At 44.9% G+C, this 24,656-nt stretch overlaps 1 protein-coding gene across 6 annotated transcripts in view; it reads left to right on the top strand.

The window, feature by feature from the left end:
- The window catches only part of LOC130275433 (uncharacterized oxidoreductase YtbE-like), a 189,033-nt gene extending 164,608 nt beyond the window's left edge, over positions 1-24,425 (top strand). For 3 of the 6 annotated variants that reach the window (XM_056523387.1, XM_056523385.1, XM_056523386.1), the window contains exon 8: positions 20,272-24,424. In XM_056523387.1, the coding sequence (XP_056379362.1) occupies positions 20,272-20,373 (102 nt within the window). In that variant the 3' untranslated portion in view covers positions 20,374-24,424. Of the gene's footprint in view, positions 1-20,271 lie in introns of all 6 variants that reach the window. The other 3 variants (XM_056523388.1, XM_056523389.1, XM_056523390.1) reach the window with 1 other exon arrangement.
- Positions 24,426-24,656: the final 231 nt, after the last annotated feature.

Raw genomic sequence — 24,656 nt, forward strand, 5'->3', positions numbered from 1 at the left:
CATAACCACAAGTGCTGTAATGCTGTGAAAGTAGAACCCCACACAGTTTTGCAAAGTTGAAGCATGAGAACTTTTTTTTGCCTGAGGGCGTTTATGACCATTTTCTCAAAAACCTACAGACAGAAAGGGGAACTACAGTCAACAAATGGCAGAACAATGGCGCTTTCCCCATATAAGATATAGTACAAAGATTCATATACGCCATTGCTTGATGCTAAAAATTAATGGATAACGTTAAAGGGGTACTCCGGTGGAAAACGTTTTTTTTTTTTTTTTTTTTAAATCAACTGGTGCCAGAAAGTTAAACAGATTTGTAAATTACTTCTATTAAAAAATCTTAATCCTTCCAGTACTTATTAGCTGCTGAATACTACAGAGGAAATTCTTTTCTTTTTGGAACACAGAGCTCTCTGCTGACATCATGACCACAGTGCTCTCTGCTGACATCTCTGTCCATTTTAGGAACTGTCCAGAGCAGCATATGTTTTCTATGGGTATTTTCTCCTACTCTGGACAGTTCTTAAAATGGACAGAGATGTCAGCAGAGAGCCCTGTGGTCATAATGTCAGCAGAGAGCTCTGTGTTCCAAAAAGAAAAGAATTTCCTCTGTAGTCTTCAACAGCTAATAAGTACTGGAAGGATTAAGATTTTTTAATACAAGTAATTTACAAATCTGTTTAACTTTCTGGCATCAGTTGATTAAAAAAAAAATCCAGAATAAAAAAAAAACATGGCTGCTTTCTTTCAAAAACAGCGCCACACTTGTCCTCAGGTTGTCTGTGGTTTTACAACTCGGCTCCTTTAAAGGGGTACTCCGGTGCTTAGACATCTTATCCCCTATCCAAAGAGTAGGGGATAAGATGCCTGATCGAGGGAGACCCGCCGCTGGGGACCCCAGTGATCTTGCAAGCGGCACCCTGTTTGTAATCAGTCCCCGGAGCGTGTTCACTCCGGGACTGATTACTGGTGACTACAGGGCAGACGGCATGTGACGTCACGCCCCCGCCCCCGTGTGATGTCACGCTCCGCCCCTCAATGCAAGCCTATGGGAGGGGGCGGCGGGACTCCCGCGATCAGGCATCTTATCCCCTATCCTTTGGATAGGGGATAAGATGTCTAAGCACCGGAGTACCCCTTTAAAGCATACCTGTCATTTCAGGTGACTTTTGTGTGTGTACATGAAGACCAGCAATATTTCTGGCCATTATATAACTTGTATATTTTTTTTTTCTGCTCTGCAGACTTAATTTATAATTTGCAGTTCTCCATGAGCTGGAGGGCAGAGCTTCCTCCTCACCTTTCCATAGACTTGTATTGTTTGTCTTGGACAAAGCTGAGCTGATTTTTTGAGTGGAATACAGTATTACAGGACAGGGAAGAAGCTTTATTACAGGAGAAATAAGCTTTTTTTGTTTAACAGGGTATATTACAAAACTTCTTATATTTGCCTGTACTATTGATCTGTGCAAAATGTGTTCAAATGACAGTGCCTATTTAACTTCTGGGTAAAAGACGTGCCAGTGTTTCCTAACCAGGGTGCCTTGTGTACCCCATAGTCATTGTCAGGCAGTGTAACCTCCATATAACTATATACGTGTAAATCCATGTATTCCCCTAATATATCCTGCGCATGCCACTGTACATTCATATGTGTAATGTTTTTGTACACAAGTGCCATCTCCCTAAGAAGTTTTATGTGGCCCAAACCAAGGACACCATGAAACAAGATTACTTACCCAAGTCTCGGTGGCTTTTTTAAACTATAATTTCTCTGAAGCGCACAAACATTTTGGAGTATATCATAGTGTTTCAGGCTCCCCTTCCTGCACCATTGATACTGACCTGGGTTTGGGCAGCATAAAACACAGGTCCCCTTTAAGCCCTGACTCTACTTGCAAAACCACTTGCCTGTAATCTAATAACAGGAAAATGCCTTGCAACATGCTGCTGTGTGTTTTCTACTCAAGTCCTTCCCTTTGCAATCTCTGATGCCAATAACGTCCTTATGGGCCAGAAGAAGGATCCGAGCATCTGTGAAAAGGGCCAAATTGTGATATCTGTGACACGCCCCCTGACGAAGCACAAGCGAAACGTGCGTTGGGGTTGGAGGTGGTAGGTAGGCAGTGCATGGCAGGATGTTATTTATCTTTTTGTGTTTTTTATTTTTTTTTTGTAAATCTTACTATTTATACTCTTCTAATATACTTTTCATGGTCTGACCTTATGTGTATTCTGATGTCATGTCTGCCCTTTTCGGCTTAATTTTCTTCTCATAAGTATTATTTCCCTGTATTCCATGCATATATATCTACTATACCCCCTCCACTTTTCTGCAGTTGCTCTTTTTGTGCCTTGATTTTAATATCTCTTTACATTTTAAATGTATGTCAAATGGCATATCTGTAAAATAAAACTATTTTATTCTTTGCAGATATATATATATATATATATATATATATATATAATGGCATTTCCTTCACTTTAATCACAAGGCAGGAAATCCATATTCTACAGCCCGCTTTACGTCGCCTATCATCTGCTGATGGAATCTGAGGGAGGAGAGCATTACTTTGAGGCTACCAACAGTTTGGCATCTCTTTTGGCTTGGGGGAAAAAAAATGCCATGAAAAAAAAAACACCCCCAAATCTTTCTCCTCCAAGATGCATTAAAAAAAAAAAATATTCCTATTCCAGGAATTTTTTTTTTATTTGACTATGCTACAGGGGCTGTACAGTTATTGTAGTTCATAATATAGTGTCTGTACCTGTGTGTGACGGTTTTCTCACAATTCTTCTGTGATTTTCACCCATATATTTATTTTTACCAGCATACAAAATGACTGTTGTCTCAGATTTTTTCCCAGTTTGCAATGTGACCGAGACCTGACATCACTAGTCAGCTGATTACAGGGAGCCTGTCTGCTTCAATGGGTGGAGCGATCAATCTGCAACTAATGCAACAGCTGTAGGCACAGTGATTGAAAACCACAGGTCTTTTGAATGGATGCAGCTCATTTATGTTTCAATGGGTGGGGTGGCTGACGTGTGGGAGGGTGGTAAATGGAATTATGGGATTTGTAGGCAAAAAAGAAAACTCAAAAAAAGTTCACAAAAAGACAAGCGCAGATCCTTCCTAAGCATGTCCATTACTGTCTGTCAGGTACATACTAAAATCCCCTTATGGTGGAGAACCCCTTTAAGTCACAAATTTATGTGCAATGGATGAAACGCCCCAATCATTTAATTAGTTTAGACTCTTTCAACAAATTGGGGGAGATTTAACTCTCCACGGGTTTTGATACATTTCCCCCATTGATTGTAGCGCGGGAGGGTAATACAGTGATTGGCGATTTATCAGTTACAAGCTTATTCAAATTGCAAAAAATTTTGCGCACTTACCCAAATATTTGCGCCATCTTGCATCAGTCCAGACCACACTTAGAAGTTTGTTGTCATTTTAAGAAACGTTGCTATTTATAAAGAACGTGCACCTCTTTGATAAATGTGATTGATAGATGTGATTTGATGTGAACCTCCAATACCAGGCAACCCCTTGACGTTCGCACATTTTGCTGCAGATTTTCCACAGCAGAAGTGTTACGTACTCTTAAAGGGGTACTCCGCCCCTAGACATCTTATCCCCTATCCAAAGGATAGGGCATAAGATGTCTGATTGCGGGGGTCCCGCTGCTGGGGACCCCTTCTATCTCGGCTGCGGCACCCCAGACATGCGGTACACGGAACAAACTTCGCTCTGTGCCGGATGACTGGGGATGTGTGGCGGAGGCTCGTGACGTCATAGCCATGCCTCTCAATGCAAGTCTATGGGAGGGGGCATGACAGCCATCACACCCCCCTCCCATAGACTTGCATTGAGGGGGCGTGGCCCTGATGTCACGAGTGGAGTGCCACCGTGACGTCACAAACCTCCGGCGCTTCACTCGATGCTCTAAACAAATGCCGGGTGCAGCAGTAAGATTATGGGGGTCAGAAATCTTATCCCCTATCCTTTGGATAGGGGCGGAGTACCCCCTTAAAAGGGGTTTTCCAGGTAAATAAAACTTACCCCTATCCACAAGATAGAATATAAGTGTCTGATTGCGGGAGGTCCATGATCCGTGATCTCCGGAACAGGGTCTGGCTACTTAGCCGTGGGCACAGAGAGACCCCCGCCCACAGAGACTGCGGGAGTGACAGTCAGATCCCCTGCGATCAGACACTTATCCTGTGAATAAGAGATACGTTTTTGTTACCTAGAGTACCCCTTTAAAGAGTGTAAAGAGATCATTTCTTATTTTTTTTTTTTTTTTTTTAAAGCACCACACTTGTCCTCAGGTGGTGTCTGATATTACAACTTGGCTCCATTCACTTCAATAGAACTGAGCTGCAATACCACACACAAACTGAAGACAGGTGTGGTGCTGTTTTTGGGAGAAATCAGCCCTGTGTTTTTCTAATCCTGGATGACCCATTTAACTTTATAGTTCTTGGAGACATACTACATGAAATGTCTTAAAGGGGTACTCCAGTGGAAAACATTGTTTTTTTTTTTTTTTAAGGTCTGTATAAGTCAACTGGTGCCAGAAAGTTAAACAGATTTGTATATGACTTCTATTAAAAAATATTTAACCTTCCTGTACTTTTTAGCAGCTGTATGCTACAGAGGAAATTCTGTTCTTTTTGAATTTCTTTTTTGTCTTGTCCACAGTGCTCTCTGCTGACACCTCTGTCCGTGTCAGGAACTGTCCAGAGCAGCATAGGTTTGCTATGGGGATTTTCTCCTGCTCTGGACAGTTCCTGATACGGACATCAGGTGTCAGCAGAGAGAGCACTGTGGGCAAGACAAAAAAGAAATTAAAAAAAGAACACAATTTCCTCTATAGCATACAGCTGCTAAAAAGTACTGGAAGGATAAAGATTTTTTAATAGAAGTCATTTACTAATCTGTTTAACTTTCTGGCACCAGTTCATTAAAATAAAAAAAAATTCCCACCGGAGTACCCCTTTAAGACTAATATAAATGTCTCTAACATGACATGCTACACATATGCCACTACATTAGTGTTTCCAAACAGGGGGGGTCCTCCAGCTGTGGCAAAACTACAACTCCCAGCATGCTCGGACAGCCTTCGGCTGTCCGAGCATGCTGGGAGTTGTAGTTTTGCCACAGCTGGAGGCACTCTGTTTGGGAAACACTGCCCTACAGGATAGTAAGATCAGAAGATACTGTCAGAGATGTTACTGGAGAAGGCAGATATTGTTTGCTTATATATGCTTGACCATAGCTGTGGGATACATGAATAGAGATCAATGTATACATCCTGTCCACATGAATGAGCCATATGTAGATAAACAACACCGACCTCCGCCGCTCACGTCCCTGGGATCAATATGCCGAGACTCCGTTTTTAGTAGGGCTGCACGATTTGGGGAAAATGTGCGATTATGGAGGTAAATATTGAGATTTCGAAATGCGATTGCGATATAATAAACAAATGGCGAAATCCCCCCCCCCCAGTTCATATCCAGTCCACGTCTTTCATACAGCCAACACCCCCATCCCCCTTTCATGTTCAGTGAGTGGAAGGAATTGGATATGAAACTGGGAGAAATGAGCTTAAAGGGGTACTCCGCCCCTAGACATCTTATCCCCTATCCAAAGGGTCCCGCCGCTGGGGACTCCCGCAATCTTCCTGCGGCACCCAGCGTTCGTTTAGAGCGTCGGGTGCAGTGCCGGAGGCTTGTAATGTCACGGCCACGCCCCCTCAATGCAAGTCTATGGAAGGGGGGATAGGGGATAAGATGTTTGATTGCGGGGGTCCTGCTGCTGGGGACCCCCGCAATCCCTGCTGCGTCACCTCAGACATCCAAACTTTGCTCCGTGCCAGATGACTGGTGATGCGGGGCGGAGGCTTGTGACGTCACGGACGCACCCTGCTCGTGATGTCACAGCCATGCCCCCTCAGTGCAAGTCTATGGGAGGGGGCGTGATGGCTGTCACACCCCCCTCCCATAGACTTGCATTGAGGGGCATGGCTCGTGACGTCTTGAGCCTCCAGCACTGCACCCGATGCTCTAAACGAACGCTGGGTGCAGCAGGTGGATTGCGGGGGTCCCCAACGGCGGGACCCTCGCGATCAGACATCTTATCCCCTTTGGATAGGGGATAAGATATCTAGGGGCGGAGTACCCCTTCAATTCCTCCTTAGCATTTCATGTGCCTAGCCAAGTCTGTTGTTGCATTGCTCTATGGTGCAGCACAGCCACGTAGGAAGAAGCACTGATGGAGTGTTTGATTCTACGCAGTGTACTTTTTGATAAAAATTACACATTATCTCTATTCTGTTTGAATTTACTACCTAAAAATGTGATAGTTTTGTAAAAAAAAAAAAAAAAAAAAATGAGCATGCTTTTTTTGGGGGGGGGCTTATTGATCCAGCTTTCTGACCCCTGATGATTCCGTCCCCATTCGGGTGAAACGCGTTGGGACATTTTGGGGCATTAGCAAGTTATGTCCCTTCCAGTAGGCAGGTAGTCCCCTCGTTACCCAACTGTGTTCACCCATTATTCAACTGTGTCCCCCACTTGAAGTGGTATTTACCCAGTAGCCAGTGTTCAACCCTGAGGAAGTCGCCTTGGCAGCGACGAAACGCGTAGGTTTCTTATGGCCCTGTCCTCATGCATATACCATCACCTATCTGGCTTCTCCATCCAGTCTGAGACGCTTGCTTTCTATGCAATTCACATGACAGGTATAACCGGACTGTGGCAGTGTTAGTCGGGAAATAATAGTGATGTTGTTTATACCGCTGATATTATTGCTTATTTGGATACACCATTACTATTTATTACCTGTGTTGTCTTGATGGCACATTGTATTTATGTCATGCATATTTTCTGAATGGATTGCAATATTAGCAAGTTTACATTGGACGGGTGCCAGTTTCTGGGTGAGGGGGTTCATGGCCCCTCCCTTGGGTTGTGCTCAGGCTCTCAGAGCCTATTTTTAATTGATTTTATTGGTTTTTCCTTCCTAGCACTACAGATGTAGTTTTTTTTGTAGGGGATTGTGTGTATCTAATAAAGTATTGTCTTAATTGCATCATATACATTGTGGTCAAGTTAATATACGTATGATGGTTATGAAATACCTACTAACCATACCCCTGAGGTATATCATACCCTGAGTTATATCATACTCAATACGCTGAAAACCTGGTAACTAAAACCTAGAGCCAGAGGTGTGCCCGGATGGCCGATTAAGGTAGCCTATAAAGAAGAGGGCTACCCCAGTGAGTGAAAGATAATGAAGAGAACCTAATTTAGGGGAGGGCGGGTGGGGGAAGCAGCACGGTGCTGAGGCAGACGCCCGTGCGTCAGGGCCTCTGCCTTAAATCACGCTCAGACTCCTCCCACAAATTAGGTCAGCTCTTCCAGCTAACCTTCACTTGTGGTCAAGTTAATATACGTATGATGGTTATGAAATACCTACTAACCATACCCCTGAGGTATATCATACCCTGAGTTATATCATACTCAATACGCTGAAAACCTGGTAACTAAAACCTAGAGCCAGAGGTGTGCCCGGATGGCCGATTAAGGTAGCCTATAAAGAAGAGGGCAAAATACCAACTGATAGGAGAATAATAAATGTTTATTACGGTACAGGTTATACGTGTGCTAACTGGCTAAAAGCTTTAGCCATCTCTTTTTTAGGATTGGGTATATATCTGTGAAAACACAAAGAACTCCACCTTCCCAGTTTCTTAATGACGTGAGCAGGGATGGAGTGTCTCGAGGCTGAAGAGGCTGCCCCCATCCTGAAAGAATGGCCAGATATTGTAGAAGGATTTAATCCGGCGGTAAGGGCTAAAATGCGTATGTGTCTATTAAAATCTTTGGCAGACAGAGGTAATACAGGGAAAGGCAGTAGCGGGGAATCAGGTGATTTGTCGTGTAGTAGAGTTAGGAGTTGTTGTAGGACCTTTACCGGACACCACGGATTATTGGAGGGGTAGATGTTGATTACCACCTGTTTAGTCTGTTGTGTTTTGGTTCTACCTAAATGTAACTTGAAACCGGATCCGTCGGTTGATAAATGTCTAATCTGTAAGGTGTCAGATTTGTAATTGGTCTTGGTAAATTCACCCGGCCTCAGAAACCCATAGTAAGCCAAATAAACAGCTGCTTTAATAACCAAGTTAGCCGAGACACCGAACGGGTTCCCGTCGAGGATTCTGCTGAAAGCCTGAAAATCGGCGGCAGATACCGGGACTCTAGATGGCGACCTGGGTTTCTCAGACTTTTGGATACCTTTTAATGCTGCTTTAATGGGGTGTGCACTTAAGATGGAAGGAAGGCTAGGGTGAGTTAGTGAGTGGAAATGTTGTATCCCTGCTAAATAACTGCGGATGGTACTGTGCGATAAGTTAAGGGAAGAGTGGCAAAAAGACACAAAAGCTAGGATGTAGTGGATGTCGTGGGGAGAAGAGGTCGGATATTTATGTGTAAATTTGAGAAAAGTATTCCAGGCAACCTTGTAAGCCCTGGCTGTGTTGCCGGCTAATGAGTTATTGATTAACTGAAAAGCCCCTGACAAATGAGTTCTTAGTCCAGAGTCAAAAGGCTGAGAGAAGGTGCTGGTGTGGCTATCTCGTCCGCCTGTGGCATGACCTGTCGGAAAACCTGTAAATTAAAACGTGAAAGAGCATCAGCGGCCGTATTCTTACTACCTTCAATATGCCTGCACTCTATGTGAAACTGTTTCATTAATGCTGTATGGACCAGCCGTCGCAAAAAAGACATAATGGTGAGTGACCTGGACCTGCCTTTTTGGATAATGTCTCGTGTGGCGATGTTATCAGTGAGAAACACTACTGTGTGTCCTTGCCACAAGTGCCCCCATATTTGAGTTGCTGCGACTATGGGGACTATTTCAAACAAGGCCGAGGTGGCAGAGAATTCTGGCAGAGCCAGAAGTTCGGGCGGCCAAGCTTCTGAACACCAATGGTTATCATGAATGGCAGCATACCCGGCGGAGGCAGCAGCATCCGTAACGACCACAGGTGACGAAGCGTTAGCTGAAGGTATGAACATAGAAATCCCGTTCCAACCTGTAAGATACTGGTCCCACATTATTAGATCAGCTTTTGCCGCTTGTCCCAGGACTACCGGGGAATCCATCTCTGGGGCCGATGGTAACAAGGACAGTAATCGGGAAATAAAGGCCCTGCCCTGAGGAATGATCCTCATGGCGAAGTTAAGCATTCCTAACAGGCTCAGTAACTGGTGTCTATTTGTGACCGAGGACCGAGCCATACCATGGATAACTGTACGAATGCGTTCTAACTTTTCCTGTGGCAATTTGGCTATCATCCTTACTGTGTCCAATACCACCCCTAGGAAGGTAATTGATGTAGAGGGCCCTTCCACTTTCTTATCAGCTACTGGGATATTCAGGTGGCCAAACACTGATAGGAGCGTCTGTAAGTCCTTGGGTACTTCCTTTGGACTTTCTAACAAAAGGAAGTCATCTAGGTAATGAAGAACGTTGGTGCAGGACCACTGGTTAACCAAAATCCATTCAACAGCTGTGGCAAAGGTATCAAAAAGCCAAGGGCTGCTCTTAGAGCCAAAAGTGAGGCGGGTGGCAAAGTAAAACTGCCCTTCCCACTTGATACCGTGCCACTGCCACAGGTCTGGATGGATGGGCAGTAATTTGAAAGCATCGGTGATGTCCGCTTTGGATAACCAGGTGCCAGTGCCAAGGTCCAAGATCCGCTGGATAGCTGCGTCTACTGACGTGTATTTCATGGCAAATTCTTCCGACGGTATCAAGGAGTTGAGGCTAGGAATGTTACAAGAATGGGGGGCGGACAAATCATAGATCATACGAAATTTATTAGAGAACTTTCCGCAAGCAATTCCAATGGGGCTCACCCTCCACTGGTTATATGGAGCCCTAGAGAAAGGACCGATAATGAAACCTTTAGACACCTCATTCCTTAAGAGTTCTGTGACGACCTCAGGGTTCGCCGATGCTGATTGTAAATTCCGACATTCGAAAGTTTCCTGAGGAAGACTAATCAGGCCTGTATGAAAACCTAACTCACAACCATTACACAGGAAATCCACGAGATCAGGATCTGGGTGTCCTTGGAGGTATTCTCTAAGGACTAGGGTGTTTACCAGGCCTAGTCATGCCTCTGGTCCTGTCTTCTTGGGGCATTGGCTCTTAGGGTGGGCGCGGTGACAAATGCTGCAGACATGCAACAGGCGGCACTGACTAAACCTGCAAGAGGAGTAGTTGAAATTATTGCATATCTGCGCATTTCCTAGATAGTGAACTGGCCTGCCTAGTTTGTCCAAAGCGGCACCTAACTGAGATTTGGGGGTTGTACCATTATCTGCTGTCGAGGTACTGGCTACTGAACTAGAGCACCAATTTGTGGCGTGTGAGGATGACTGGCATATGGCGCACAAAGGTGCCCTAAGGCCGGCAAAATGCCTGCAAAATAGTTCCGTATCTAGCACAGCCCAATTTGTGATTTGCTGGAATTGGCATAACGTGGCGGCGGCTTTAGCGGCAAAGGAACGATGGTAGTCATAAAACGCGAAACCGCCATATTTGTACCCCAGGTCTACCAGTTTGTGTAGGTATTGGTCCAATTCAATGCGTCTATGAGGACTAGCAGCACACACCACATCTCTGTAAAGACCAAATGCCAAAACAAACTCAGGGATATTCAATTTTTTGTTTAGTCTGGGGTCCCTAGCCTTGACAACAACTGAGACCTCTCCGCAGGCGAAGGTTCTATTGTCAAGGACGTCCTGGGAAGCCACCAGGAGAGAAGCAAGGTTGACCTCTTTCCCTTCTAGGATGTCCCTCCTGATGGCTTCAGGTATGAAATGTGCCGGGATAAGGCTGACGGCTGAAGAGGACGTACCTGAAGAATTTAACCCGGACAGGGGATCAAGGACAGGTGAGACCATTCCCGAGCTGGACGGGACCGGTGGTCCTGATGGAAAAACTGGAGTGGCAGCTGCCACAGGTGGCGTGCCAACACCTGAACCTCCAGTGCTCACGGCCGCGGAGTTTCCAGCTGTGGGTAAGGGATTGGTGGACTCGGGGGGTGCTGTTGCAGAGATAGCAGTAGGACGGGACTCCAGAGTGGTAAGCCTATCCTGCATCTCGTGCATCGAGGTGGATAATGAGTTAAGAAGCTTATGGATCTGTACTAAGGATACTGGATCACAATCTTCTTGACTGTGGGAGCTATTGCCCTCGTGGGAATGCAAGATCCTAAATAACTCGGCTTTCCTTGCCGTGGCAGGGAAGGGGATACCCCGACGGCGAAGTTCAGCCGTGATTCTAGGGATGGTCCAGGACCTAAGAGTCATTGCATTCCCGCCAGATGAACAACTTGCTGGTGAAAGCGGAGCGGTGGAAGGTGGGGCAGCGGCCCCGTCCATGCTTTCTGACACGTGCGACATTTCCTGAAAGACAAATACCGGAATATCAGGATTGACCTGATATGATGAAAACCCGATGCTCCCGAGAAAACCCCCCCGTGAGGCACGTAGATTGATGAGTCAATCCACCTCGAGAGGTGCACTTAGGACAAGACAGGTGAACTATATGTGACACTACGTCAGATTACGAAGCGCGAGGACTGCCGCGGGCAATCAGCCTCTACTGACGATCCAAGACTATTGATAACAGAAAGAGGACCCGAGGATTGACCCGGCAATCCGCCTCGACCTGTACCAAAGTGACAGGATATATCCAAGAATCTTACCCTGCCGTGCCTATTGATGCATAACCACGTATAACTTAAAACACCTATGTGCATTGAACGCCACGGATTTATGTCCCTAACCCATGTGTAACTGCCATGTATCTCGTTCCCCCCCCCCTCCAATTATCATACTCCACCAGACGTGCGCTAGGTTTCGCTAAAAGAGAGAGCGAAAACCAGAATAGCCTAACTGTGCCCAACCGCCGTAACAATCATAACAGTACGCTACCTTAAGTTGGATCGTGACTTTCCTAATTCCGGTGAAGGAAAGAAAAAGCCTAACCTAAATATGGAAAGATTATCGTATTATAACTAGATAAAGTACCTAACCATCACTACTTTTACGACACCATAACATCTACATCCAGTCTAGATACCAATACATACTTAGAAACTTTAGCCCGATTATTTAGCTGTAAGATGTTCAGTCAGACGGGATCTGTAGAAATAACATAACAAGTGCTGCGTCAGCATAACCTGGTCTGAACACATGAAGGACTTCATGACAGGTGTGCAGAGAGAACACAGTAACCTAAACCTTTCAGTGTCTTCACAAAATATACTACTTGCAAAAGGTGCATGTACTTAAATTAATAAATCCGTGTATAACTGAGAACCCTCCTGACAGACGGACAGTAGGAATAGTTCAGCTACCTAACGTTTGAAACAAAGTGACCTGCCACACCGGCAACCATACCCTGAAACCTGCTTATTTAGGCTCTAAACTGGTGAGCCCGGAAACTGTTGCCTGTGGCAACCGCCCCGACCTATTAGCCTCCCTGAGTGTCCCGAAACCCCCCCCCCCGGCGTGACCTGAGGCCCAGTTTCAAGGAGAAAGACTATGCACAAATGCCGGAGACACCAGAGACAAAACGTGCTGACAGAGACCCCGGGAAAAGAAGGCCCAATCATGGACCCCCATCCTGGCTTTTTCAGCCTGCCCCGCGGTGTCCCCGTGACAACCAGTAAGAACCCGTGGGAGGGTCCTGCTAACCCGGCGTAAAACTGGGCTGCCGGGGGCACCATGGGACGCTGCCGAAAAAACCCCCCTGTACCTGCAAACACCAAACCCCCCCTGGACCAAGTATCTCCCTGACCGCAGCGGCGGCTAGTGACAGCGAGCAGCCCGAGCTGCCTGTACGACCGACCTCTGGGCTTCAGTGCGGCGCTCCGATACATGTGCCGCTCTCGGCAGCCCACGTGACTAGCGGGGAACAGCGGAGGCATCACGTGATACCCTACCCCGTGGTAACTGTGCTCGTATGCCTAGAATGAAGGCCGGATGGGTTGGTGACCCGTACCTCCGCAGGCTATGAGGAAACAATAACCAGGCATACCCGAAGGTGCCCTTACCTGACTCCCAGAAGCAAAACGTCAGGACCGGGTAAACCGCGTAGCTCTACCGGAAGCAGCACGGTGCTGAGGCAGACGCCCGTGCGTCAGGGCCTCTGCCTTAAATCACGCTCAGACTCCTCCCACAAATTAGGTCAGCTCTTCCAGCTAACCTTCACGTGTTCCCTCAACATACGATGGTAATCCGTTCCAAACGGACCATCGTTTGTTGAAACCATCGTATGTTGAGGGATCCGTGCAATGTAAAGTATAGGACAGTGGTCTACAACCTGCGGACCTCCAGATGTTGCAAAACTACAACATCCAGCATGCCCGGACAGCCTTTGGCTGTCCGGGCATGCTGGGTGTTGTAGTTTTGCAACATCTGGAGGTCCGCAGGTTGAAAACCCACTGTTAGAGGAAGTTGTACTCACCTGTCCCCACCGCTCCGGACCGTCACCGCTTGTCACCGCTGCCCGGGATGTCGCTGTCCATCGCTGTCGCCACGTCCCCGAGGTGTCCCCGACGCTCCGGCAAGGCCTCTGCTTCCCCGGCATCCGCGCTCTCTGTTGCAGCCATCACGCCGCTCCTATTGGACGACGGGACGGCGTGCGCAGCGACGTGATGACGACGATGGAGAGCGCCGACGATGCAGGGGATCCCGAAGAGGACGCGCCGGAGCCCCGAGGACAGGTAAGTGATCGTCAGCGGACCACACGGGGCACCGTAAACGGCTATCCGGTGGCAGCTGAAGCAGTCTGCGCTGCCGGATAGCCGTTTAAGCGATGGCCCCGACATACAAAAGCATCATATGTTGATGCTGCCTCTGAGAGGCCATCGTATGTTGAAATGATCGTATGTCGGGGCCATCGTAGGTCGAGGGGTCACTGTATACTGGTGTGCTGATGTTTTTTCAGTGTTATACTTTCTCTTCTTTGTTCCTGTGTGCTTAATTGTACACTGATCATCACCCATACATTTATTAACATTGATTTGATTGAGCCCCCCCTTTTTCTTTCTCCTGTTGAATCTATCTGTAGACAGCTGTTTTGGGATTCTCTTCCCTCTTCAGTACAGATCAGGGTGGTACCTGGTTAGAAACATAGAGACCCTCGTTTACGAAGAGTGGAGTGTAGTTTTCTTTGTCGCTTTTAATTCCCTACAATTTATTTTCCACGGTATTTACTAAGGTTTCCCTACATTTTCCACTTTCCCTACATTTTCTTTTATACATGCTCTGATCTGTCGGGTTTTCCTCAGCTCAAATCCACCACATTTTCTGTGGAAACCTTAGTAAATATGTTGGGTTTTTGTGAAAATGTCGGGAACACGCCCCTTTTCAGAGACCATGCCCCATTTTCCCAGCGGCCACACCCCTTTTTCGGGTTTTCTTTTTTCAAAATGGAGAGTTAGTTGGTTTTTTTTTTATTCTGGCGCAACATCTGGCGCAGACAGAATTTCTGGCGCACAACCCGACAAAACATGTCGGGTTTGTATTAGTAAATGAGGGCCAGAATGTGTCGGCAGATAAGAACCATTTGGCCCATCTAGTCTGCCCAATAATCTGAATCCTATCAGTAGTCCCTGGCAATATCTGGTTGGGTGAGAAGCCTTGGAGCATTGTTTCTTCTTGCGATGACTGGCAGCTCTTATAGGGCGTCTTACAGGTCATGTTTCAAGGCTTCTTAGTGGTTTGGACATTGAGCAGTAAACCCACACAATATAGTTCCCTATAGTTCCGTATAGACCAGGTTGTTTACATTTTATCAGGAAGGTTAGCTGACCACAAGGAAAGTGAAACCCATCCTGAAGGCTGACATTTGTTGAGTCAGCGTAGTATATAAGTGTACTGAGGCGTCAGTGTTGGCTTATTGCGGTGTGATGATTTGTGAGAGCAAATATTGTTGTTTTTGACTTGTTGAGCAGATCATAGGTATGGGCACTGGCAGACCCCCCAATAGGCTCACAATGAGAGGATTGGCTCTGGGATTAGAGTCAGTGGAGGCGTCAATCAGCACAGGAGTGGCAACGTTCAGCCTATTAACCATCACTGAGAAGGTCTAGGACCACTTTAGGGCTGTCGAGGGCAGGGGCACCTGTACGTTAGGCCAGTACATCATGTACTCTTTCATAACGTGCTGTAATCTTTATTACATACAGATCAGGAACATCACTGTTGTAACTCTAGAGTGGTGGTTATAATGGAAAAAATTACCATTTAAGAGGAACGTTATCTCGGGCAAACTCATCGCTAAAAACAATGTTTCAGGAAAGCTTAGAAAATAAACAAAGAGTGGAAGGGAGGGGACACGGAGAGTGACGAGAGCGCGGCTTCCTGTCTGGTGGCCATACAATGCTCTGAATAATCTCTACACCACTGGAGAGCGGCCAGCTGTACAAGATACTCTACAGTCCACGCTCGTATGGATAAAAAATCTGAGAAAAATAGAACTTGCTACAGTACAGCTACATATACTAATAACAATAAAATGCATAGATATGTTCTGTGTAGATATATGTTAGATATTTCCACCCTATATCTCTGTATGTAGATGTCTGTATTTTGTAAGGGTGTATGTACGTTTGTGTTCAGTGGGCGGTTGCTGTTATGTCTTGGTCAGGTGGCTACTGGCCAGGTATGTACTCCCCCTCCCCCAGTATGCAGGTCACTGTGATGGTGTCCACAGCAACAAAATCAGGCAGGTTGTCCTCCTGCTCCATTTCTCTTTGGTGGGCAGCCTGGGCAGGGACATGCTACGCCAACAGAAGTGCCTGTGCATGGCACAAACAGCACGTCTTATTGTACTGTATTATAGTGTACTGTACTGTCTAGTGACACCTATAGGTAGCTTCCCTGTACAAGGGTATTATAGAAGGTTAGCTGCCCGCAAGAAAAATAGCTCATGATGGGGGGTACTTGCTCTCACTGAAGAGAAGACTTTTCTGGTTTTGAGAGACTTAGGCCATGTTCACATGTCAGAATCCTGCTGCAGCAGAGTCCCATTGAATTCAACAGGATTCTGCTGCTCTGTGTACCCGGTGGAATTTCCTTGCCAGATGTCTCCGGCACGGAAATGTCATTTTCCATGTCCAGCATCCATGATCCTTAGTTATGGTCAATGACCAAGGATCTTGGATGATCCAAATCCCATTGGAGTTGTTATCCTGTTGCAGTATGGAATCCAAAAAAGAGTATGGAATGCCGAGAACCAAGCATTCAAGATCTTTAGTCATGATCAGGGCCTTAGGACCTCAGATGATCCGAAATGCATCTGCGCTGTTATCCTGTTGTAAGAGTATGGAATCCAAAGAAGAGTATGGAATGTCCAGCACCAAGCATCCAAGATCCTTAGTCATTGACCATGGCTAAGGACCTTGGATGATTTGAAAAGTGTAAACTTTGTTATCCTGTAAGAAGAGTATGGCATCCAAGTCCGAGTAGGGAAGAATACGGAATGTCCAGCACCAAACATCCAAGATCCTTAGTCATGATCAATGACTAAGGATCAAGGACCTTGGATGATCCGAAATGCGTTGGAGTTTTTATCCTGTCAGAAGAGTATGGAATCCGATGAAGAGTATAGGGCCCTCGATCTATCCAGCAATTGATTGTGTGGCCCTGGTTGCCTTGTAATAAGCTTGGGAAACAAGGGCCGATCTTGCTCATATCTAGCAGGGGGTCGGGTAAAGTAATTTAGCCATTAGACAAAGTGCAATCACATGAATTAGTGGGTAATTGAATGTCTATTGTTTTGCACCGTGGTGGAGATAGGACAATGCTGGACAGTAGGTGAGAATAGATTTATAAGTAACAATTAAAAAGAGATTATCACGTGTGAGAGATGACATAACTATGGATTAGTATCAATGACACATGGACGAGCTGTTTATTGTGAGGATTGGAGTAAATGAGATAAATGTTTTCCAAATAGCCCTGTAAATTGTATCACTTCAGACACTTTGTACCATAATGGGTGAAATCCTTCACATTGGCCGAGATTACTTTCCATAGAATGAGCCAGGAACACTGTCTCCCAGCACATTTCCACACGGACTGATAGTGTTCGCTTTGAATCAGAACTCTGGTTAAGCAAGCGTTAAGAATATTTCTTTTAAAAAAAGCAGCAACACATTTAACCTCTTAAAGGGGTACTCCAGTGGTAACCATTTTTTTTTATAAATCAACCGGTGCCAGAAAGTTAAACAGATTTGTAAATTACTTCTATTAAAAAATCTTTACCCTTCCAGTACTTATTAGCAGCTATATGCTACAGAGGAGATTCTATTATTTTTGAATTTCTTTTTTGTCTTGTCCACAGTGCTCTCTGCTGACACCTGATGCCCATATCAGGAACTTTCCAGAGCTGGAGAAAATCCCCTTTGCAAACCTATGCTGCTCTGGACAGTTCCTGACACGGACAGAGGTGTCAGCAGAGAGCACTGTGGACAAGACAAAAACAAAATTCAAAAAGAATAGAATTTTCTCTGTAGCATACAGCTGCTAATAAGTACTGGAAGGGTAAAGATTTTTTTTTATAGAAGTAATTTACAAATCTGTTTAACTTTCTGGCACCAGCTCATAAAAAAAAAAAAAAAAAAAAAAAAGTGTTCCACCGGAGTACCCCTTTAAGGAAGCAGCTGTTTTGGGTTATGAGGACACCATTGCACCATTTTAAGGTACAGATAACAAAAATGAATGTTTTGTTTATTTATTTTTTATTTTTATTAGATGAAAAAAAAAACAGCTGTTCTCTGATTCTGGTTGTGTCTGATAGCCCAAAAATTAAAAAGAAGCAGCAAATGTCTAAGATCTGATGAAGAGATCAACATCATCTCGAAACGTGTTGTCCTTTACCACAATAAAGAAGAACTTCATGCTTTAGGCCCCGGTTGTGCTGAGCTTCTGTACACACCCATTTCTACTTCCTGTTCTAGAATAAAAAATATGCTACTCATTCATCCCTTGCTGATCCAACACAGATGCCTCGGTGACCCCCTGTGACCTGTGACAACCACTACGGGAGCCATAGGGGTCAATTTTCTTATATACATTTCTGAAACTATCCCATTTATTTGATTTTGAAGAAATCCATGTGCTTGGTGCCAAAACTACCCCATTTAGATGAATTGAAATTGTGAATCCAGATCACCCAACATTGCCATACTACTGAGTATCATATCTGCCCAGTTAAAGGGGTACTCCGCTTCTCTGCGTTTGGAACAAACTGTTCCAAACACTGGAGCCGGCGCCGGGAGCTCGTGACGTCAAAGTCCCCCCCCCCTCATGATCTCACGCCCCGCCCCCTCAATGCAAGTCTATGGGACTTGCATTGAGGGGGTGGGGCATGACGTCATAAGGGAGTGTGGCTGTGATGTCACGAGCTCCCCGTGCCGGCTCCAGCATTCGGAACAGTTTGTTCCAAACGCTGAGCAGTGGAGTACCCCTTTATAAAGTTTTATAGGATAATGTATCACTGTATAACAAGGAGTCAAATATGTTTCATTCTTTGCCGAGACAGTGGAACAATTTAGGCAAGATTGTATACTTTCCAGGCACCCGCTGGCAGTACAACCAAATTAAAGGGACCGGGCACGAACAGATAAAGATGACAGGTGTCTTTATTGTTACAATTTGTTAGACAGTGTTTATGATCATTGTCTACCGTATTGTAATAACAAAGCCACCTGTCATCTTTATCTGTTTGTGAACCGTCTCAATAATTTGATTGTACCGCCAACTGGTGCCTGGAAAGAATCCGATCTTGCCGATCCGATCAGCAGTTTTTCTGCTGTCTCGGCAAAGGATCACCCGTACTTGACTGCTCTTCCGGGCTACAGGTGGATTGTCCATTTCCGGGCTACTGGTGGATACTGGCTGCTACGGGGATCACCGTGTCGAACGTTGGATATGTTGCATGTGCCGTATTTTGCTGCACATTTTCTGCAGCTGATTTTGCTACCCATTGGCTTCAATGGGTGAGAAGATACGCACTACGGCACGTGGGACCCCACACTTATACTACATGCTTGTAATGGTGTTTCATCCATAGTGTAACACCGCTAGGGGAATGTATTTGTTGCACTTAGCACCTGTAACCTGGTAATTGCACAGAAAGCGTTTTCTTTTAGATATTTCGGTATTCACTAAAAAAGATTTGAGCAAGGCACTCACAAACCTCTACTGGATCTGTATTGGTAGTGAGCCAGCTTTCCCAAAAGCATACATCTCTAATGACACAATAGGATTTCGGAGTGAGGCCTATGTGTGGTTTCCCCCGTAGAGCCGAGCCGGGTGAAGTAACCTTGCTGCAGAACATCTGACGTTTCGTGAGACCTTGTTCTGCCTCCTTCATGGCCCTTCTCTCTCGGAGCCTCTTTGTTGCGAATACTGGAAAATGAATTGATTTATGCTCCTAAGTATCTGATGCCATGATACAGTATATTCTGGTGTAGACTACAGGGTCATTAGTGGGAGGGGAGATCTCAGCCCTGCAAGAACATTCCTGACATATCTTATACAGCAGTACAGGAATATATCACATAATGCGCACTCCTACAACTAGAGCTGGCTGGAAATAAAAATGGACAATACTGTAAGTAAAAGATGCAAATATTGTATATAAGTAAATTATAAGAGTTTGGTTAACCCCTTCCTTCCTGCTGCAGTGATTTTTTTTTTGTCATATAAATATAAAGGGTTTGTTTTTTGCATATTCTGTGCAGGTTAGTGCGGGTGACACTGATGGCAGATCACCTTTAAAGGGATACTCCACCACTAAACATGTTATCCCCTATCCAAAGTATAACATATCTGATCACGCTCGTGGGGGGGGGGGGGGGGGGGGATTTCCGGCCACAGGGACTGTGGCGTTCATGAACAGGGAACAGCCTTCAATTCATGTCTAAGGGAGAGGCGTCACGGCTAGTACACTACTGTGGATGACATGCGGGGGGAGAAGGAGTTAATGATTACTAGCAGTTACTAGTTTTTAAAGGCGTTATGTGAGCAAAAATGAAAGGAACAGCACCAGCACAGCAAGAATAGGGTTACACTAAGCACTGAACTGCTGCTCCTGACATGAGAGCAAAGCCTTGATTTACCTTTAAGGCAGAGCTAAACTCTTGAACTTTGTGTCCACAGGTATTTGACTTTCATCTGCAGCAGGCGGACATGGCGCGGATCTCTGCGCTACATAGTAACAAGAAGCTGATCCATCTTACATACCCACTCTGGAGAGGATGAATGGAGGATCCATATCCAATGTCCAGGACACCGGGCGTACACAACTGTTACAAAAGCCATATGATCCGTCACAGGCCAGCAGTGCTATGCTTTATTATCTTAATAATGTAATACACTACTTTCAGTATGGTCTCCGTGCCTTAAAATATGATTATTACTTCTATGAAATGTTATTTGTATTATTATAACATTAACTTTGACTTGATTGTTATTTATTGACACTTATTTCTAAGATATTACTATTTTACATAAGGCAGCCATATAAATAAATAAATAAGAAAGTCATTTTTTAAAGGGGAACTCCGCTCAGCGTTTTGAGCAAACTGTTCTGAACGCTGAAGCTCTCGCCGCGAGCTTGTGACGTCATAGCCCCACCCTCTCATGACGTCCCGCCCCCCCCCCTCAATGCAAGTCTATGGGAGGGGGCGTGACGGCTAAGACCCTAAGAGATAACCTTCAGATGTAAGAGACGACTGTGAGCGGAATGTTTTTTGTGGTGTTTGTCGGTAGAGAATAATCTGTGTTTAAGTTGTTTTTCTTGCTATATTATGACTGGAGCGCAATGGCCTAATGTGCTAAGTATAGACTGTCTGAAATGTGTCTGAAATAGTCATTTGCATATTTGTTACATGTTGAGAATATATATTGCAGAAACATCGCCTGTTAGATGTGTTTTTTTGTCCAGTGTGGAGGAACCCTGGCTAAAAGATTAGAAAATCCTCCTCCTATTTCCTAATAAACCTAATAATATTAATTAAAACACTTCAGATGTTTCTAGATTCCCTCAGACCTTCAACAAGCAATGATTTTTTTTGTGGTATATTATACCTGTTCCTGATTTTTTTTAGAGGGGTTCTTCGGTGCTCCAGCGTTCTGAACATTTTGTTCAGAACGCTCTGAGCCGGAGGCCGTGATTGTGACGTCACTGCTCCACCCCTCATGACGTCACGCCCCCTCCATTCATGTCTATGGGAGGGGGTGTGGTGTAACGTCACGATAACTTCTGCATGACCTCTGTGTTTGTTTAGAATGCCACGTGCTGCGGGACCCCCGCGATCAGACAACTTATTCCCTATCCTTTGGATTGGGGATAAGATGTCTAGCAGCAGAGTACCCCTTTAAGGCCTCTTTCACATCTACGCGCTGCGGAATCTGTATGCGCTATATAAATAAAATTATTATTATTTATTATTCTCTACTTATTTTTTCCCTGCATACATTTTCCAATGACATTCTCTACGTTCATTAGTCGGTACACACATTTTTTCTGGTTCTGGTTTTACAAGTCCTATAAATAAACGTTATTTTCCTTTAGAGCCTATAAGAAAAATACCAGAAAAAAATGCCACTAAGCCCCCCCCCCCCCCCCCCCCAAACATGCAACCAATGCATTGTTTGTTTAATAATTCACTATGGAGTTTCATGTAACATTTGGACTAAAAAAACTTAGGAATAATGTTGCATTTCCCCCCGAAATGTTCACACATTGTAAAATGAAAACCAACCATCAAAAAACAAGAATAATGAAATGATTATGAAAATTATGAATAATAATAACATTTAAATTATGAAAGTAAATAAATAAATATATAAAAAAATAAATAAATAAAAAAGGAAGAACACAACTAATGATGAGTGCTCACGAGTTGGTCCCGGGCAGTGTAAATGTTACATTAAGGGGGTATTCCAGGAATAAAAAAAAAACAGGCCTTTTTTCTTTCAAAGACCTCGCCCTGTTTGTCTCCACTTTGGATGTGGTTCTACAACTTGGGTCCATTCACCTCAATGGAACTGAGCTGCAGAACCACACCCAAACTGGAGACAAACAGGGAGCGGTCTTTGAAAGAGGTCTTTGTTATTTGATTCCTGGAATACCCCTTTAATAACCAACAATATATGAAAGCACATGGTGTAAAAAGGCTGCGTATACAAACACCATGCAAGTAATGAAATTATATAAAGTGCCATAGCATTATACTACAATACTCAAGCTAGAACAGTCCAAAGGTGCAAAGTGCAAACAAAATAAGCCATGAAGTGCAGTGCATACCACTAAGGTCACAATTTGCAATGGAGCCTTGAGAGCACCAACCCCTACATATGTTTCACTGAATATGACCTTCTTTCGGAAAAAGAACTTATTCACCGAAACATGTATATATTTAAAGAGAACCTGTCATCTAACCATATTTTCGAAACTAAACTCAGATTATATTCCCTAACTGCTCCTAACACCCCTCCTACCCTCAAAATTCTTTTCCCAGCTTTAAAAAGCTGTCTATCATACCTTTCCCCTTGCTCACATTGTGTGAGCACCCGGCAGGAGAAAGTGGGCGTTCCCCAGCAGGTGCAATGTTACTGAAGCCTGTGAGAGCTGTGCCTCGCCACGCCCCGCACGCACTTCCTGAGTTTGGACACCTGCCAGGCCAGGAGGAGACCAAACTAACTGTTTGACTTGTGGCAGGGAACAGAACAGAGCCACCTAGTGGCCATGCTTTCAATCACATTAAAAACATCTAAAGGTTGAGAATTTTAACAGCAAGTAAATAGCAAAGAGTCTTATAATTACATAAGAACAATATATTAAAAGTTTAGTCTGGTGACAGGTACTCTTTAACATCTTTTCTGTGATTCCCTGTCTCCTATTCAGGACAAGGGGGGGGCAGGGTTTTCAAAGGTTTGGCTGCATTTACACCATGTCTGGGGCATACGGCAGCCAGATATGGCAGGGGAATTTCAAAACAGCCTCCTGCCACGTCCCTGCTGAAGTCGTGCCGTACCCCATTCATTTCAACGAGAGTCAGCTAGTGACTCCGGTCGGCTCACTTTCCCAATGTGTTCAGTTTTTTAACCAGACTAAATAATGCTGCAGACCATGGTTCAAAAACCGCATATGGTGAGAAAATGAGCTGACCGGAATCACTAGCCGACACTGCTCAACTCATTGAACTGAATGGGGTACGGCGTAGACGCGGCAGGAGGCAATTTTGAAATTCCTTCTCCTGGATCTGGATGCCGTATGCTCCAAACTTGGTGTGAATGTAGCCTAATATGCATTTGATGTAGAAGAAAAAGTGCAGTTATAAACCATGTGAGCCTAGCCTAAACAGCACTACTGTTGTCTATGGGCTGTGTCTGGTATTGGAGATCAGTTCCTTAAAGGGGTACCCCGCTGCCCCAGGATTCGGAACATTTTACGGCACCCTGCGCCACGCCCCCTCCCTTAGACTTGCATTGAGGGGGTGTGGTGTGACATCACAAGGGACATTGCCATGACGTCACAACCCCCGCCACCAGCACCCAGCATTCTAAATGAACGCCTGGTGCTGCACAGAGATTGCGGGGTCCCAGCTGCGGGACCCCGACGATTAGACATCTTATCCCCTATCCTTTGCATAGGGGGTGGAGTATCCCTTAAATATGAATAGGGTTAGGCTACGATACCAGTCACAGAAATAGCTGAGCAAGCAATGTGGCCTTTGTTCTCTTGGATTCTTTGAATACTGCAGTAATAGTGAAGAGTGAGACCCAGAGGTTGGATCCATTTATTGTTCTCTTTTATGAATACATTTCTGAGTGTATAACATGATATTATAGTTTATGTATTTGCTGCTAATACTACTGTCTAAATAAACTTTCTGAAATAAACATTTCCACCTGTTGTCGTGTATAGTTGTTCTGTTACTGAGATCAGGCGGTGTGGACAAGTATGTCCGGTGTGGGGAGTAACAAAAGAAAAGTACAACACAAATACGGACTATACTTGAATCCAAAGCCCTGTTAAATCTTCTATATTAGTCTGGTTCTTAAAATGGACCTGTGGTTTTAGTAAATACTTGTACTCATAACAATTCTGGAGCACCTTTTTTAGAATCCCATGATTGTTTCCAATTGGTTTGACTTTGGGCAACTCCTGGCTCCTCCATGGTCAACTCCAATAATTATATTCCTCCCGTTCTCTTAAAGAACCCCTTCACAGGCCTCTCACACCCTTGAGTCGTTGGGTACCAATATATGCCCCCTTTTCCACACACACATGTTGTCTCCTTGGTCTATGGATTGCTGAGAGATAGAGACCTTCTCCATATGTGGTGGGATTGTTACTGCATACTAACCTTTTGATCCTTGGTCTTTCACCTTTTCAATCTGGTTTGCCATGGAAATCTCATTGCAGACCCCCAAATTGCTTTTTTTTAAATCTCTATGACATGATTGATAGGCATTAGTGCAGCCCTAAGTTCACCCCAACCCACTGTCCCTACCTACTTGGATGATCTGCCCTA

This window comes from Hyla sarda, chromosome 6 (assembly GCF_029499605.1).
Source record: "Hyla sarda isolate aHylSar1 chromosome 6, aHylSar1.hap1, whole genome shotgun sequence".
Lineage (NCBI taxonomy): Eukaryota > Metazoa > Chordata > Amphibia > Anura > Hylidae > Hyla > Hyla sarda.